General features: G+C 39.5%; 1 protein-coding gene across 4 annotated transcripts in view; it reads left to right on the forward strand.

The window, feature by feature from the left end:
* THSD4 (thrombospondin type 1 domain containing 4) overlaps positions 1-18,673 on the forward strand; it is a 296,831-nt gene that overhangs the window by 52,840 nt on the left and 225,318 nt on the right. For all 4 annotated transcript variants that reach the window (XM_021407464.1, XM_021407463.1, XM_021407462.1 and 1 more), the window contains exon 4: positions 10,893-11,332. In XM_021407464.1, coding sequence (XP_021263139.1) covers positions 10,893-11,332 — 440 coding nt within the window. The remainder of the gene's footprint in view (positions 1-10,892; positions 11,333-18,673) is intronic.

Below are 18,673 nucleotides of genomic sequence, written 5' to 3' on the forward strand. Positions count from 1 at the left end.
GCAGTCTTGCTTGTTCCATTACACTGCACTACTGCAAAGGCTTAAGGTATTAGGGATGGTTCCTTCTGCTGGGCTGTAGGGAGAGGAGAATGGAAATCAAGTGTGAAGGTAGAGGAGGAGTATGTAGGGAGGATGATAACACTGTATACTATTTCAGATGATAGGAAGTTTTTTACTAATTCTGACACTTATATCAATTTTAAGATTCATATAGGAAATTCTGTGTACGTGATCCTACACTTGCTTTTATGTTGTGATAGTGACAGTGAATGGCAGTGTTTCTTAATGTCTGTTGTTTCTTTTAGCCTCCTACACCCTGTAAAAGTCACCGTTCTGCTAACTGGAAAGGATACAGCTGTCTAATACTTCTGAACACACTATAATAAAGTAAAATGTGAAGCATGAAGTTAATCTGCTATATCCTTGAAACACTAGGGGAAATTGGAGTTAGACAAAGTGATTAATATTTAAGCTTGGATTTTGGCCAAGACATCAGAGCTAATGCCTCATGGTTCTAAGGACTGCTATGGGATCTCCTCCACAGCTGCTCACCACCTTGCTTTTACCTATCCTGAGAAGTGGGAGCATGCTAACAGAACGCTGTGTGTGATTTTTCCTTAAAACTCAGGTACAATGAAGCTCCATCATGAGGTTTGCAGAGTGAAACCTACAGCCTGCCAGGACTTGCAAGCTGCAAGCCAGCTCGTGCTAAGACCCTGCTCCAGTGCTGCTGTGGTTCTGTCCTGCTGTGCTGCATGCACTGCAGAGGGTTTTGCTAGGGCAGCTATGCATGCTTGTGTGTACAGCTGCTGCGTGCTGCTGCTACTTAACAAGTGTTTGCTGGGGCCACTCATTTCTTTGTCATTTTCTTTGTTCGTAAAATAACGACCATTGTTACTGTTTTTTTTTTTTTGTTTGCACCAGTTCCAGAAATCTGAGCTGTAGTTCATATTTCTCTTGCATTTTTTTAAGGGACAACACATCCATGTGCATTCAGCACACACATATAATGTTTGACATTAGCTGTATGGATATACATGTTCTCAGACTCATTGAACTTTGAGTGAAATAGAGCCTTTCTAGCTAATGGTGTTCATGTTCAAACTAGTGATTTTTAGGAAACAGGAGGTGATTTAGACTGTACAAATTTTTCCTTTAAATTTAGCCTTTTAATGCAACAGTATGTCTTGAGCAACAGCTGAAAGAAGTTTCCTGCTATCTCCTGAATTGTTACTAATTCCCTGCCCTTCTAGTTGTGACTTAAAATGCTTAGGTAATGGCATTCTTCCTGCTGGAGAGGGAGGCAGAACAAGAGTACATTATTTTGTGCAAATATACTCTTCAAAAATCAAGGCCAATGGCTTCATTATTTTTAACCTGCTTCATAACTGAACTCTGAAAAATAGCTTTTTCAGTAAAAGCACAGGTTCCTTAAAGCTGGAGCATTGGAGTCTTTAAAGCTTGTTCCGTTTCTTTGGGAAAAATGAAAGGGACTTTGCTTCATTTGCATTCCAGAGCAGGTGAATGTGCAAGGTGATAGATCAGTGTCTCATCTTTTTAAATTTTTTTCAGAGCAATATTTAATGCTCGTGTTGTCACCCACTTTGGGTCAGAGCAATGATGAAGATGAGAAGCTTTTTTGATTCTCAGATTAAGCCTTCTGCTTGGGAATATTGGTTTCTATTTAACGGCAGCTTGTCCAGTTCTGCAGCGGTGTGCAGATGACTCACTGAGAGTCCTTGGGAGGTGTTATGTCAATCACTGGGTGTGTAAGTCCATGTCTACACCACATTTGGATCCCAAAGAATTTTACTAGGTGTAGAAATGTAGTAGAGTGGTAACAGCTTTGTCATAGCTGAAGATGATTGACCTGTGAAAGGTCTGAGGGCATAGTACAAGCTGAGCAATTTAGATCACATGTGATAATGAGGGATGAGGAAATAGTTTATTAAAATAAAGAAGCCAAATTTCTGATATAGTGAGGTCTTGATGCTTATCATCTTTGTTACTGTAAAGCAGAAGCAATCCCTGCAGATAAGGGGGTCATTATGCACAGCTGCTGGAGGTGAGGAGTCCATCTGTTAGCCTGCAGGTACTTACTGATCTCACAGCAAGAAAGAACCCTCTGCCCCAGCACAGTAAGCTCATGGAATGCAGTGGAGGTGGTCTTGGTGTGAAAAAAATTATCCAAACTTGGAGGAGGCTTCAAACTCTGGCACAAAAACTGTTCTGAATCTGTTCAGAGCTGTTTACTTTCTAGATTATTTAAATAATGTTAAAGTCTCCTCAGATGTGGTCAGAGTTGGTTGAGGGGGCAGCTAAGCTTTGCAGGCATTGTAACTCTCCTCAGTGATTTGTGAATACAAAGGTCTTCTATTTCCAGGCTTTTTAGCCCTTTAATCTTCACAGGCACAGATGTTCAGACAGAGTTTTTATACAAAGAGCGGAAACCCAGATCATTTAAGCTGGTAGTATTTACACTTACCATGTACTGCAAAATTCAAACGGTTTACTACATCTTTGATTAAAGGCTTCCAAAATGCAGTGAAGGATTAAAATAGCAGAGCACACTAACTAGGCAGACGTATACTCATTGTGTCATGTTTTGTTTGGCCTCTGCTCCATTTTTCTGTTAGCCTTGAGAGATCTGAGAAGTTGTTAACTATGAGTTTTGGGGTTTTTTTGGTAGATTATTTTTTATCAAACCACCAGTGTTGCACGTGTTTCTTGTAAGAAGCATTTAAAATATTGCTGTTCCAAATGAATGACTGTAAAATGGACTGTTAAGACTTTCTGCTGGGAAATTGTCATGGCTATGTAGGTATGGTCTTTATTGGAAATCAGCTGAACTAATGTTGAAGGAATATTCCTTTAAGATGCTTAGACTGGTGAAAGAATTAAACCAGTTCCATAGATGTGTTTACAATGCTGGCAGGGAAATACTATAATGTTACACTTGAATAGGCTCTAAAACTAAACTATAATTTCCTCAGCCCATTCAAAATTTGGCATGCTTTGCTCTGAGCTGTAGTTCAGTTCTAGTTTCTGTGAGTCAGCCTGCTTTTGTCTTTACACTCCTGAGATTTTAAAAGGACAGAGACTAGATTTTCTTTCACAAGAGACCATTGATCAGTGATATAATAAGCTGCAAATGTTTGTGAAGAATAGTGTGTTCATTTCATCCCCAGTATGACATGCAGATTTTTTAATAACAGCTGTTTTGCAATACTGTATTGTTATAGTAGCATTTTGAATCCTTGGCTAAGCTGAACCTGGTTGCATTAAAAGCTGCATGGGCATCTTTTGTGACAGGTTATGCCACAGTAAAGTCTTCAGTCAGAAGAATTGTGAAATAAAAAAACAAAGGCTAATGCAAAAAAACAAAAAAAAAAACAAAACAAAAAAAAAAACAAAAACAACCAAACACCAAAACACCACAAAACAAACAAATCAACCAAAACAACAACAACAACAAAAAACCCAACAAACAACCAAGGTCAGGTTTTCCATGTGCCTTGATACTCATCTATAATAATGATGGAAATGGTTTGGTGTCATAGCATGGGTTAACAGGCATGTGAAGAAGGTCTGTGGAAGGAACAACTTCAGAATGCTTAAAGCCAGAGGAATATTTACAGGATTAGGGCTCTTTGCTCTGGGAAGCACAGGACAAACATGATAGATGATTCACATGTATTTTTACAAAAGGCACGCTGGCTTCTATTAATTCCACTTTGCATCCAGCATATGGGCATGAGTTTACTGAGTGAATGCCATTGGTGGTATTGTTCTGAGCAGGTGACAAAATGTCCTTCCAGATACAATTTCTTTGACTTTGGGTCAAAATAGTTCCATAACTCTTTGCAAAACAGACATTTGTATATATTTATATCCCTTTCATGTGTGTAATTAGGAGCATGATGTCCTTAATTTGTTCATGAATCCATTGGAATCGGTGTTTAACCAGGAAAAATAATTGCTGGATAACATGTTAGGAGTGAAATAAGTTGAATGTAACATTTTATCTAATTTAAATAAAACCAGAAATGTCTGATTTAGTTTAGATAACTCCAGATCTAAAGATTGCCTTTGACTTTTATCCCTTTATAGTTTTGAATTTGGGATGCTGCAAGATGCTTGATATCCATAAAAGGCCTCATACTGTTGGCTGTGGCTGTAGTAACTTGCTTAATTAGGTTAAAAGGTGCATGCTGTCATCAAGCATTATGGTCTGATTGCTGTGAAAGTCCATCATTAATTCATATTTGGAGTACTACATGCAGCACTACGCACTAGAAAAAGTACTGAAGGATGATCCCATTTATGGCTTGTGTCCTTTACAAGAGGAGACTGAGCAGGTTCGAACTGCTGCTTTTCAGAGAGAGATCACTCAGCTGGATTGTGTTAGTGGTTTCAGATTTAACATTGTGGTATGGTGGAAGACAGAATCATCATTTGTCGTTTACTATAATGAAAACATTTGGAGGTACACAGTGAAATTATCAGCCTATGCTGCTGAGATCCCAAGCTGTGGTTCTTATTTCTGACTTTTTTGATAGAGGCGGTATTAGAAATTTGCATTAGATTTCAGTAGTTCGTGTACTCCTGTTTTTTTCTGAAATTTTTGATTCAGGATCTGAGTGCTGCAGCATATGAACCCAAGGGAAATGGTTTTTCTCTTTAGAATGCAGACTATGTCAAAGAGGCGTGTTCAATTCAGTAATGCTAGGGTAGTACTATAGTAAAGGTGAGGGGAAGACAGTGCTTGTCATAGGATTCAAACTACAAGCGTGACGAAACTTGCATTTGGCAGTGATTTAATGGAGAGTTAGTCTACCTAAAAGCCACTAAAGATGTTAACATTGTATAGAACAACTCTATGTTTTTGAAATACTTAACATTTGGAAGTAATCAAGTAAAGAATAGATCTACTTAACTTTCTCCTTCTGTGCATTTAAATTATATCACCTTGTCCAATCTTCATGTTGTCGTATTGTGTAAATTCAAATGCACTAGAAGAAATATCTGTGTGTGAATTGTGAAGTCTCTATCAATGACTAAGAGGGTGGGGGTGAAATTTTAAAGTTTTTATCATTTTAGAGATTTCTGTTTTGGTCTAGGGACTGAGTGATGGCGAATGGATTTTAGCAAGCTCAAGCAGACAAGTTTATCTGCTTCAGAGCATGGTATTTTCTCTTGCTGTTGTTTCACACTGTTTTTCCTTCGTACTTCTACTCTGATGGGGCGATGAGGAGTGCTGAAGGGACAAGGGGTTTTATAGAAGTAAAGTACAACTTGCCAGCAGAGGAGGTTTTGTAGAACACTTTCATGCTAGGAAGTTTAATTGTGCTTCTGTAAATAATTATATGATACAGACAACCGGTGGTACAGGCCAGGGAAATAAGCAAGCTGAAGTGCTAACCCTGTAAAATGTAATACTGTAAAAATAGGTGACGTTAGTGGATTTTACAGAGATCTGACAGCTTCTCTCTGATTCCACAAACTTCTTAGCTCCAGATAAATTTATAATCTCTCCTCCTTACATGCTGAGAATGTAAACCAACTGCTGTTGTAGAAGTAACTGACAAATTCCTTAGTTAAATCTGCAAAAATCATAAGCTGCAGTAGGTGCAACATCAGTTTGTTCTCTTCAGAATATCCGGACAATGAAAGCATAAACTGGGACTAGCACACTTTCAAAGGGAATAAAATAAGTAAAACATTCAGCTAAGGAGTCAGTGTTTCCAGATTAAATGAATCCTTGAGATATGTGCTAAATTATGGTGTATATATAGTGAAAACAGAGTTGTATTTATGAAAAGAATCCTAGTGTATTGCATTTCAAAAAAACACGGTAGGAACAAGTCACCTAGGGCTGAGTCTCATTTGCTAGAAAAGCACCTAAAGTATCTTAAAGGATCCAGATACCAGCTCTTCTGGGCACTAGAAAGGTGTTAAAGATGATGGTAATTGAGGAACAATATTACTGCCATGTAATTCTCTTTTTCCATTGCTCCTTTCCTACCATGTTTGGAGAATTTAGTCTGGATGAATCTGTTGGAAAGCCTTCAGTGTGCTGATGTTTAGTAATAAACTTCAGACTGAGTTCAGATTATCCCTTTGTCCCACTGTTGTGACATCACTGTAAGATGCTAAATTAAAATCAACTGAGAAAAATATACAGGATTAAATTTTACTCTGGTACATCAACAACAAATCCTCATGCAGAAGTGATTCCATTTTTCTGTAAAGATTTTTGTAGTCTTGAAGAACTGTGCAACAGTGCAGGATTAGCAGTTTCATGAAGAGGGATGTTATCAAAGCTGAGACTGCATTATTCAAACGATATATTTGTAATTGTCACTGTTACGGTACACTTTCCACACAAAGAAAAATGAAAAGTGAATTCTGGTTCTCTGGGTTTACAGCTTAACAGGCTGACAATTAGGAGAAAGGCAACAATTGCCAATTCCTGCTTTTCTTTACTCGTTAGAGGTTTTCTGCTCTGTTTAAAGGCAATTTGAATGAGAATAGAAGAGGGGCTTGAACAGCCCAAGAGAATGAGGGATTTTATATGGGTTATGCAGAAAATGAAGCTTAAAAGCAAGGTGGGTAAAGCTGACTAAGTAGATAAGAGCTGGAGCCTTTTTGGGTGGAGAATATGGAGGAAAGCAAGGAAGGTAATGGTGGTGGCTGCTCTAGAGAATACTGAATGGCAAAGAATAGATTAGTATAAAATCTAAGATCTCTTTTTGACCACGTGACTCATGTTGTATGTCAAGTTTTACAAAAACTCAATGGCTGGAGTCATGTGACTTACCTTTTTTTCCCATGTTTGTCACAGATGTCTGGTCCACGTTGTTCTCTAAATAACATAAAAATACTTTACTTGAAAATCTTTTAGAAAGAAAGAACAATCAGCTAATTTTTCAGTCTCCATGTTTTAAACACCAGAACAGTAGAACAGGATCAATGCATCTGATTGTATCTCGTGGTGTGTGTAGGTATGTGCCTAGCTTCTTTTTTTTCCTCCAGTGGGCTTATTCACACTCAGATCAGACGTTTTAGAAGTGTGCTGAAATGAGGCATTAGTGACTGCATCAGTAGCAATCCTGCTGTGTGAAATGAACTCCAAATTTTCTGAAGTAGCAAATGTTAGGAAAAAAAAAAAGGATATGTTGGGGATGTTGGGGATCACCCAGTCTGAAACAAAAGAATGTGGATGTGCTGTTTTACTGGATAAGGCATCCGTGTTCAGAGTGATTACTGGATGTGTAATGCCCTTTCTTTATGTTAGAATTTTGATTTCCTGTCATGCAAAGGAGTAACCAAGGCAGTTCCTAGAAATACAGAAGCAGGGCTGACACCTTGTGCCAGGGCTCCCCATCATACTGCACTGTTTGCAACGTTTGGGTTTTCAGTGTGCAATGATCTTTATGATGGTAATTTCTAAATTAAAGAGATTTAATTGATAGGAGTTAGTGCAAATGTAGAAATTACAAGTGTATGCACACCTTAGAGCTTGTCTAACTTCATGCTGTTTATTATGCAGCCGTACCTAGTGAATGTTACCACTTCTACTTACAAACCTTGTCCTGCCAAATGATTGAAGAATGTATAGGAAAGAAAGGGCTGTAATAACGGGGTGAAAAGAAGGGGAAAAATAGATTGAATTAGTAGAGCAAAATACTTGGTGATTGATGAACTTGTCGATAGACATCTTACTGATGGCACTTGCAATTGGAATGACTATTACTAGGTCACCTGAAGGAGGAATCAATCTTCAACTATAGGAAACTCAATGAGACGGCATACTTTTTCTGTCCCTGTTGCCGGCTGTGTGTTTCTGTTAAAGAATTTCACATTTATCCTCTATTGTAACAGTGAAGGCTTAAACTCTTTAGAAACTGCACTATTCAGTGGGTCGTTTTTAAAGGGAGAGTGGATTTAAGAGACAGCAGTCTCTCAGTCTGTGCTGTTTCTGAGGTGTTTTGGAATACTTCAGCTGTCTCCCTTAGCTACCTATAATTTCTTGGCTATACCCTGGGGCAGTGTGAGAATTCATTACTGGCTGCAATGTAACCTACTAAGCAGAGGACAAAAGGACAGGAAGTGACCTGTGAGGCCGGGCCGGAGCAGCTGTGTCTCAGTTGTTCCTGCTGGAGGTTTGGGCTGGCCTCCAAGGCTGGGTACCAGGGTCTCTTCAGGTGCTCAGGTCCCATGCTTCGTTTGCCTTTCTGCTAAGTAGTTCTTCCTGCTATCCAGTTTGGATTGCAGAATCACAGAATTGTAGGGGCTGGAAGGGGACCTCCAGAGATCGAGTCCAACCCTCTGCCAAAGCAGGCTCCCAAGACCTGCACAGTTTGGCGTCCAGGTGGGTCTTGAACGTCTCCAGAGAAGGAGAATCCACAACCTCTGTGTGCAGCCTGTTCCAGTGCTCCATCACCCTCACTGTGAAGAAGTTCTTAGGTACATTTGTGCGGATCACCACTGCTGAAATTTAAACCCACTGTTCCTTGTCATAAAGATGACAGAACAATTTGCTGCTAAGAGAAAATGGTTTTTTTTTGTTTGTTTGTCTGATTTAAACTGCTTGGAAGACTAATTATGGTCCCCTAGGATGTCTGCTCCTTAAGCTAAACAGCCTAAATTGATCCAGTTGTCTTAGTAGGGCTTACTGAGTAGATCTGGCTTTTTTTTTTAAAAAAAAAAAAAAGGTGCACTGGACCACTGTAGATAGGATTGATATAGTCCAGACGAGAAAAATGTGACTTCTCTGAAACCAATGGGCTATTGGTTTTACGCTGTTTCTGTGGTAGAGATATATTAATATGTAATGTACATATAAACTGTGAATATTCAGTGACAAAATCACAAACTGAAGAAACTAAGCTTGTTTAGTTAGCTATATTGTGAGCCAGTGATGTTCTGCTATTGGATATGAATGCAAATATAACAGCCAGAAACCAGGACCTTGTTGCATGTTATTCATAATTTTGACATTATGTGGTTATTAGGTTGTACAGGCTATTGGATTTAAAAGACTCATGCCAAATAGGGTACCCACAGAAAAATACAAATTAAATACAGAGACATCTGCTTCTGTTTTCATATAATATTGGTGAAATAGAGAACATATCACACTAATGCAGATGCTTTTTATTATTCACAAGTTATAATTAAATGCAGTTTTTTCTGTGGTTGGTGATGAAAGAGTGAGAGCAACCTCAGAGTGGGGAAATGTTTCAGATTATGTAGACCGCAACTGACTCCTACACAGCAGCACCACAAAGCCTCACTGCCTTGGCTTTGCTTATGGTAATGGATCATTCGGCAAACCACATTCCACCCAAGTCTGCCATGTTTATAGCTTGCTTATCAGTAGTTTGTGCGGGCTGGCACTTCAGGTAGGGACTGCACGTGTTATCTGTGCCTGGAGGCCAAGTATGTAGATGTTAATCTTCTAGTACTGTACAGTAGTGTCTGAGCCAAAATTATTAATGGAAGGTATGTGTTTAGGTGGTCATTCTTTGAATCAGGGAGAAGTGATATACAGAGAGAAATGGTTGATTTTCCAGAGCTTATTTTGAGGCAGTTAGACACTTGAGTAGGGCTGTACAGTTGGCCGTGGTTAGTACTTTTTTTTGTCTGATAATTGAAATGATGGACACGTGTGCTTGCTGGCACAAAGGTTATTTGGAATATAAGTAAAGTGCTGAAGGATGCTCATTTAAGAGAATGCTCTGCACATTAATAATCTTGAGAATCAGACATTTGAAGCCTGCTTTGAATACTTGTGATTCAACCAGCTGGAGAAGGGAAACAACAGAACTGTGCATTTAATGCAAAACGGTTGAGGTTGGCAGGACCTCTGGGTCCATCTGGTCCCATTCCTGCTGCAGCGGGGCCACCCAGAGCAGGGGGCCCAGGCCCATGCCCAGGCAGATTTTGGAGATCTCCAAGGAGGAGACTCCACAGTGTCTGGGCAACCTGTGCCTGTGCTCTGTCACCTGCACAGCTCAGAAGTGCTTTCTGGTGTTCAGAGGGAGCCTCCTGTGTTCCAGTTTGATCCCGTTGCCCCTTGACCTGGCTCTGGGTGCCACTGAAAAGAGCCTGGCTCTGTCCTCATTCCTAATCCTACATAGCTGTATCCAGAGCAAAAAGCTCTCCTGTGGAGGCTCTTCTTTGTTTCCCAGCCCCTATGCTGCTGCACTGAACACCTGAGACCTACAATTTGTCTTGGTCTTTCTTTGTATTGAATTTGATAGGGTTGTCTGTGAATGTAGGGTTGGACGTATCTTGCTAAGTAGATATTTTCCTTGAAGTATTCTTGAAAGAGCATTAATACTAGAAGTGGAAGGGGAATGGTTTAAGAGTTAACTGTTGCAGCATTTTTGGCTGATTGGCAGTCAGTCTGTTCACTTATGTTTCAGTTTTCCTAAAAAGTTTCACATTAGATGGCACTTCCTGAAATATTATTGCAGCCTGAGATTTCCAGCAGCAGTGTCCATTGTTCAGACATCAAAGTGGGAGAGAGCAGTCAGTATTTGTTACCTGAGTTGTCATCAGAAGCTAATACTGTAATGGTTTTCAATTCACAAGTTTTACATTCTACAACGTTTTCCAATGCTAAAGACTAAAAAGAATCTATTTCAAGCCAGCTAGTCCAAAGCCAAACAACTTTCCATCTGAGTGGATGGTGGCTGCAGGAGACCTGCAGTAGCAGAATAGGCAGCTAATGCGTAAGACACGTCACATAGTATGTAGTTCAGTTCCACCATGTGACTTCAGAGTGAATGGCTTAAAAAAAAAAAAAAAAAAAAGGGATGTTAGCACCACCTTCATATTGTAGTGTGAATTCTTGTTCCACAGTCAATCTGTTGTATCTACAGGTTCCCCAGAGGATAGAAGAGCAAAGAGATGCATCTGAAGATAGCAGTGCAGGAATCCCAGGCATGTGGGGCAGCTGGGGCCCCTGGTCTGCCTGCTCCAGGAGCTGCAGCGGTGGTGTGATGGAGCAAACACGGCCGTGCCTCCCGGCGTACTACCGAGACAGGGGCTACCAGAGGCCAGGGCGGCAATACGCGGCCTCGGAGAGAACTCTTGCTCACCAGAATTCCCGCCATCAGGACTCACTGACTGCTTACCCAGGCCATGTCATTTCCGCCATCCGTACATCTGTGCCGCTTCACAGGAATGAGGAGCAGCTCTGGGCTGGCCTGTGGGCTTCTGTTCCTTCTGAAGGCCATAATAACAGCCATATGAGCAGAGGGGCTCCAAGAGGCAGCCGGCACTCCCAGTCCCAGAGGCATAACCCCAAGACGGAAAAGAGGTATGGTGTCTATGCACGCATTTTATTCTTGCTGTGAATGATGTATCTAAAGAATGGCATATCAGACAAGAATCGTTATTTTTTAATACCTATGGAAAAGTGATAAAAGTCAACCTTACTCTTTAGTAGTGTGTACGATCTTCTGTGGAAGGCTGTCCTATGCGTTGATTTCTGAGATGATACGATGTGATAATACCCAAGGAAGGACAGTCATAATAATTCTATAACTGCACTGGGCTGATTTTACGCACCTTTAAAATTTGCTTCATAATTTACTGAGATATTTTTACCTTTTCCATTACATTTTTGATGTTTCCATCTTCTCCATAATAAGAAGAATCTTAACAAGTAACAGCTTGGATTCTTCATTTCAAGTCATTTTAATTTCAGTTGGTTGAAAAAAATTTTCATGAAACTTTTGGTGAAGAATGACTAACCATGTTTTTGCTTTTTCTAATCAAAACTGGTTTTGTTTTCTTTTTATTCCCTTTTTTTCCCCAGAGTTTGTATTTATGTGCTTTCTGTTTTCTCTCTTCCCTTTTTTTTGTTTTCTACCTTTTAGCAAAATTTCCTGTTTGAAACAAACAAAAAAAGTGGATTTTTTAATACATAAACTATTTTAAACATTGTGTGTATCAGTTCTTTACTATTTGCTGTTCAGCCTTTAAGATGGGATGGAACTGTGCTATTACAATTAATTTCAACAACCTCTCCTTTCTGGAAAAACACCTATTAGAAACCAGTCTGCCATTTCCTGTAGCTAAAACTATTGACTTTTATCTTTCTATCTGTCTATCAGTGAAAAGAGAACAAATACATTTCCATTTTGGAAACAGAGGAGAACAGGCATGGAAGATCCTATGGGAGGGGATGTTCCCAAAAGTTATGTATTCTGTCTGTCTTCTCTCAGATTATGTGTTCCAGCAGGTGGGAGTTCTCTGGCTTTTCCCCTCTCAACCCTCTTTTGGAAAATGCATGGAGGGATTTATTTATTTTTGTTAGATTTTTTTTTTCTTTTTTTTTAAGTCTCTTTCTTCCTATATTCTTTAAGATTGTTAGATGAAGCAGTCAACCATAATTCCTTTTCCCTTTTTAAAGATAACTGACTGGCCCAGGCCAAGAAAGGATACATAACCCTGAGGCAATGTTCCAGCCTGCCTCAAAAAAGACAGCATCACTCGCTTACTTCTGATGATAAAGACATCCTCAGACCCTGCAAAGAATATTTGAAAGTAGAAATTAAGCTCTTTTCCTTCTGTTTGTCTCAATGAAGAAAAATTTCAGAGTGGGACCAGATGTTCAGATGTTGTTCATCCTACGTGTTAGCCATTTCCTTTATTCACTGCTTTTTCATTCTTTCTTTCAAACCCATGCAGATGGACAGCCTAGAAGTTCTGAGTATAACTGCAATATTGCTGATTGTAACATTGTTGATCTTCTTATAAAAGCACAGTGCGTGCCAGTGGTTGGCTTCTCTAAGCAGTGTTAACAGGACTGAATTGAAACAAAAGTCGTATTTTCTTTTTTCTGTTTTCCTACTTAATCATTTAGCATAATGCACTTCTGTTCTCAGCTGTGCAGCGTAGCAGTTACAGGTTGTAGTACATAGCTGAGTTATTACTAATGTTGGAAGCTTGGCCTTGCACCATTGGCTCAAAGTCATTCAAACCCTATTTGCTCCAGCCCTTGGCACTTCCAGTCTCCAAGGAAATCCCAGCTGGCCTGGCCTTTGTCACAGACCTGTTGCCAGGCTGCTGGCACAGCTGGGGCTCCGGCATTGGGCTCTCCCTTGCTGCTCTGGTGGCCTCTGCAGGCCAGGAGGGACTGGAACAGTTTGAAATAATCGTGGCACTTACGGCTGGAAAATGAGGGCGAGGAGCAGAAAGCAATTTTTCCTGCTTGCAGAACTGAAGCTATGTTATTTCTCAGTAAATGCCTTGCAATATGAAATACTGAAATGATTGAGATGTCTGCTATGACTCCACTTTCCTGTATGATGGAGGTCTTTAGTTTTGAAAATTCTTGCACTTTCCTAAGTACAGTGCAAGCTTCTGTACCACAGTAGATTTCCACCCCCACTGCCCTTTCACTGCCCCTTGGCAAAAGACTGTGGATTTAAGGTCAGTGTTTTAATCTTATTTGCGTAATAGGTTATTTCCATCTTGTGTTAGGAGGGTCCCTGGTGGCTTTAATTCTGCTGTATTGCATAACTTTCAGATTCTTTGGTGGTGACTGTAAAAACAGAATGAGAACAAAGATGTTGCCTGAAGATGAAATTATCAAAATGACAAACTTCATTGTTTTCCTTAATTTACAAAGTCTTGAGGATAATCCTTCCTTACAAAGGCGATTACTGGTCCTACTGGTAAAATGGAAAATGAATTTCAAAATATTAAGTTACTCTAGATATGATTTTTATACTGTAGAACAGTGTTCAGTGCCCACTGAATGGGTAATAATGGAAAATGATGTCTATTAAAAAAAAAAAATCTGTGTTTTCACAACGTGTACAGTCATGGGAAACTTTTTGGGATATTCCTATTTACTGTTTTGGACTTTCATATAAAGTTGTCATTTTAGGAGACTTTCATAAAATAATAAAAGAGGGATGAACATTTGTGACTGAGATAAGCTCACATTTGATGGTATGGTAGGATGAAATGGGATGTTTTCCAAGACAAACACATTTTAACAGCAATAGCAGTCCTTCAGAGCGGCCAAATGTATGCGTGCCCTTTAGCAAAAAGTGGAAAAGTTCTCTGCCTCTTTCCAGGTAAAGAATGGTTCCATTTATTTAGTGAAATTCAAAATGTAATTTAGATATGATAAACTGTAAAGGACCTTGTCTATGAAGAAGGACATTTACAGCTCTTGAAAGCTAATTCATTTGTGTTAGGCTAGAAACCTGGGCTCCCTGAGAAGCTCAGATATGAGGTACCTACAATTAGAAGCCTGATTTCTGAAGTTCACGTGTTCTCCTCTTCATCATTGTGCTTTAAATTGAGTTCTTGCAAAATTGAAATGTGTTAGTTAATTCTAGTCACAGGGATGAGAATGGAAGCACAAAAAGAAAGCTCACAGTTCCCTGGGTTATCCACTGGCAAAAAAAAAGGGAGCTCTTCTCAGCCTGGAAGAGTTGGGTTCCCATTAGCAAAGTCTTGTTTTTACTTCATCAAGATAAAATGCGTGAAGCATACTGTACCATAAGAACAAATGAGAACGAGAAGATAATGTGAGAATATGATTGCATTTGAATATCTTTAAAAAGAGGCACATATGGAAAAGTAATAAGGGCATGCCAAAGGATAGCAAATATTTTAAGAGAGAAAATGCATCTTGAAAGGAAATAACATTCATGGGCTAGGTTTTAGTACTTCTTAAATGTTGCATTTCCAAATCTCTATTTTGGTGATAGAACTGTGGTTTTGTCTTCTCTCCACATTCAAACTGACTGCTTGGCTCTAGGTGGGACCTGTTCTGTGTGGGGCTCTCCCCCATCATCCATCCCACACTCACCCTCACAGGGCAGTTGGAGTTGTCAGCTGGTAAGCAGCATTAAAAATACTTGGATTAGACCAGTAGTTGGTAACTGGACTCGCTTCCTCTTTTTTCATTTTTCAGCAGTCTCAGCTGGTATTACAGTTGTCACCTTTACCTTCCCTGCAAGTGGGCTGTCATGGAGGAGAGGCAGAACCTTGTGTCTGCATCTGTAAGTGCTCAGGGTGCTTCATGCTGGGTTTAACACCGGCGTGCATGGCTTGTACTAGCAGAAGGAAAAAACTACATTTATCTCTAGAATAATGAAATAGGTAAAACAGTCTTACATAAATAGTTTAAAGAAATATGTTAATAAGGAAAGGATTTCCTTAAAGCTCTTTTTATATTTGGAAGAGGAATGAGAGGAAAAATTTGGACTGAGGAAATACGCCAAAAATCATCAACTTCGCACATGGCCATAGCTCTGTAGTCTTTATTCTGCTGCCAGCAGCTGATGTGAATGTCTCCTGTGCTAGGTTGTGCCCTTTATAGGGTCAGTGTGCGTTTCTGAGTCTGTGAGCAATGGAAAGGAAGAGTGTATCATTTAATGCCAAAACAGAGCTTCCTTTAGGAAGATATTTCTTTTGCCCCTTTTACAGGTGCTTTGACCAGGCAAATGTGACTTACTCAGTTGTCAGGTCGAAAATTAACCTCTAAAGGGACAATTCAGTTGTTGTGTCCTTAACCAATTCAAGCATCATTAGCTGCATGTTCTGATGTAGTTTTTGTGACCTGTTCTAGCTGGCTCCAATTTGTAGAGGTGGACAGATGTAGACAATCAGGTTCAAGCAGGCAGTATTTTCTCAAGTTCTCAGGCTTTCTGCTTATTGATGTGGGCATTCGTTGTTGTTTTGATTTTTTTTAACATTTGGAGTAGAAACCTTGGCTCAAGTACTTAGCTATCTCTCTTCTTCCTAACGGAAAGAAAACACGATGCACTTTAGCCCAAACCCAATACTGTTATGTAAGCTTGCTGGGGAAGACAAAGAAGGATGTGATCCATTTCTGAGGAAAATTTTCAAGAAACATCTAATATCAGCGGTGGTAATCAAATAATTCATTTTGGTAGCACTTGAGGGGATTTAAAACCGTATGAGAGAGATGTTTATTTTCCTTCTAAATAAAATTCCAAAACATCTAATGGCGATAAAGACCTCCCTATGAGGAATTTCCTGGCAGAATGAATAGCTAACTGAAGTCGTTCTGGCCTCAGATTGGCTTTATGCTGTCCTATCTCTCATCTGAGTGTTAATGCCCTGGTAAGCTCTGGATCTTGCTTATTATTAATTAGTATCAATTTTTATTATGCTACTGCGAGCACACTTTGAATGGGATTATCAAAGGTAAAAACCTAACGTGATACTATAACTGCAAGCCACCCTGGAAAATTTCTTCTGATTACTGAGCGTTTCACCCTTTCCTGAAGTGGGATGACTGGAGGAGAGGAGGGGAAGTTGTCCCACTGCTTGTGTATGCTCAAAGACATGACAGTACATTTGTCCAGTGAATGACTGAGTGCTTGGAAAGGGATAGAAGTACAACAGAACTCCTGCCATTGTTATAATACATCTCAGCTGGGTTATGTAGTCACTTGTGTTGGATTTCTGCTGTGTAACCTGCTAATTCCATGGCCACATTATTCAATCAGACCTTAAAGCTAAGGGACAGAACTAAAATTCTTGTCACTGGAGGCACTATTCTGCTCACAGAAGAAGAGGACAGTAGGATCTGGGTTTGAATTCTGGAGTTCTGTTTCAGTGTTGAAACACAGCTGAGGTTATGCAGCACTTGGTGGGAGATCAGCAAAAGGTAGCATAGGGTGACTGCACTGAGTGTATCACTTCTGTGCTAACTGGTGTATTAGTGAAGATCTCTGTGGATGGAAGAATTAGTTTCTGATAGACAGTGTGTATCTGCCATGTATTAACCCAAGTCACAGTTTACCTAATGACCTTTTAAATTATCAGTATTCTACCAGGAAAAATATTTTTTGCCTGTAATGCAATATAGAAATTATGAGAATCAGGCCCTGTCTAATAAGCTCACAATAATTTTAATACTCATATGCATATGCAATACACTTGAACATAATACATTTTTTTATAGTCACACTGGATTAAAGGGCAACTCATTAAAAACAGAATGTGTAACGTCAACTTAATAAATCTTTCTTTGACTCCTCTACAAAATTAAACCAACTTTGTTTTGGGAATTCTAGGGGTGGGATGGGGGAGTAGGAAATATCCAGAAATCACGTAGTGGTTGCCAAAGTTACAAGAAAGGTAAAACAAATTATTTAGTTATGTTGTTTTAGTTACCTTGATAATGAAAATCAGAGTAAAAGAAATGCCTATACCAATTTAATTGTGACGAAATGTGTTGATGAAGTGTGAATAATCTGGTATAATGTGGCAAAAAAAAAATTGGTGATGATGGCTCTGCTTTCCAATGTGTGATAGATTCCCAGTGGGGATGATTTAACTCTCTTGTGACCAAACATTTGGTAAAGCTAACTGCTCACCACTTTATGGCTATTTTCCAGGTCAGTGAGCAGATAGGCATGCATTTTCATAGCATAAAGCAGAGTCAAAAGGCTTGCTTCTTACATTCATGTTTAAGTGATTTTCTCCAGATTGATTTAAAGCTGGTGAAAAGTGAGTATCTGGAATGCAGAACTGCACAGGGCTGTGGTGCAGTACTGAGAGGTGACACTGAGTGCAGTTTGATGCAAATTAACCTGGCTGTTGAGAGCTCTCCCTTCTGAGCATATGGAAATACATTCCACAGGACCAGTTTGTCATTCGTTTTCATTAAAAATTATAGTTGTGAAAGAATCTGCTAAAATGCTATGGGGTATAAACTTGATAGCAGTTATGACCAGGATAAGACAGTGATGTAAGGCAGCCAAAAATACGTGGTGGACAATCTTTTTAAAGTAAACCTTAATGTGTGCCTAAGAACATTTAAATCACCAAACCTGTAGCTGGTGTGCAATTTTTCCTCGTTGACTCCAGTGAACCTAGTAGCTCAAGGATGTTACCTTAGGGAAGTTTCAAGAACTTGATATTATTCCATGAGAAATTGAGTGAAAGATTGGTATCTGAGAACGTAGGAATTGCAGCTTCTTTGGGTTCATTTTAAGACATCGTTTCAGCTGGAGGTCAAGTCTTATTTGGTGTTATCAACAAGAGCTTTTGCTAATGTTCAACCTTGTAGGTTTTCATTTAGAAGAGAAGTACTTTGATAGGCAAGTGGAAGGAAGTACTGAAAAATTAATGTAAAATACATTCTTTATTCTGTCTGATATCAGAAGAGAAAGAGAACAAGTTATGCTTCAGATGGAAGTGAGCCAGGGAACCTCTGCTTAGAGAACAGAGGGGTAAATGTAAGGAGGAAGGAAGTGATGAAAAAGGGGAAAAATGAACAAGGTATTTATTTGGGAGAGAGGCTTTGTGAAGAGCTCTTCAGAGAGCAGGTGCAAGCCCAGGAAATCTGTAGTCTTACTTGTGCATTTTAAAGATGTTGGGTGTCCTTGGTTCAAAGAGGGTTTCCATTTAGTGTGGATAACCTACCTGCCCACCAGCTCTGTAAGTACTTCTTTCTTAGTGAACCTCAAGAATACTTGAGGTTCAAAGCTTTATTCTTAGTTCATACACTCAGAAGCAGTGATAATGTGATTATTTGCCTGTTGAGGGGCATGCACGCTCAGCGCTACGGTTGGGAGAAGCTACTACAGCAAATTTCCTTTTTGGTGCTGTGAGGGCTGAGTCCTTGGTGAAGTCAGCTCACTTGTCCGTAGCACAA

This window comes from Numida meleagris, chromosome 9 (genome assembly GCF_002078875.1).
Source record: "Numida meleagris isolate 19003 breed g44 Domestic line chromosome 9, NumMel1.0, whole genome shotgun sequence".
NCBI lineage: Eukaryota > Metazoa > Chordata > Aves > Galliformes > Numididae > Numida > Numida meleagris.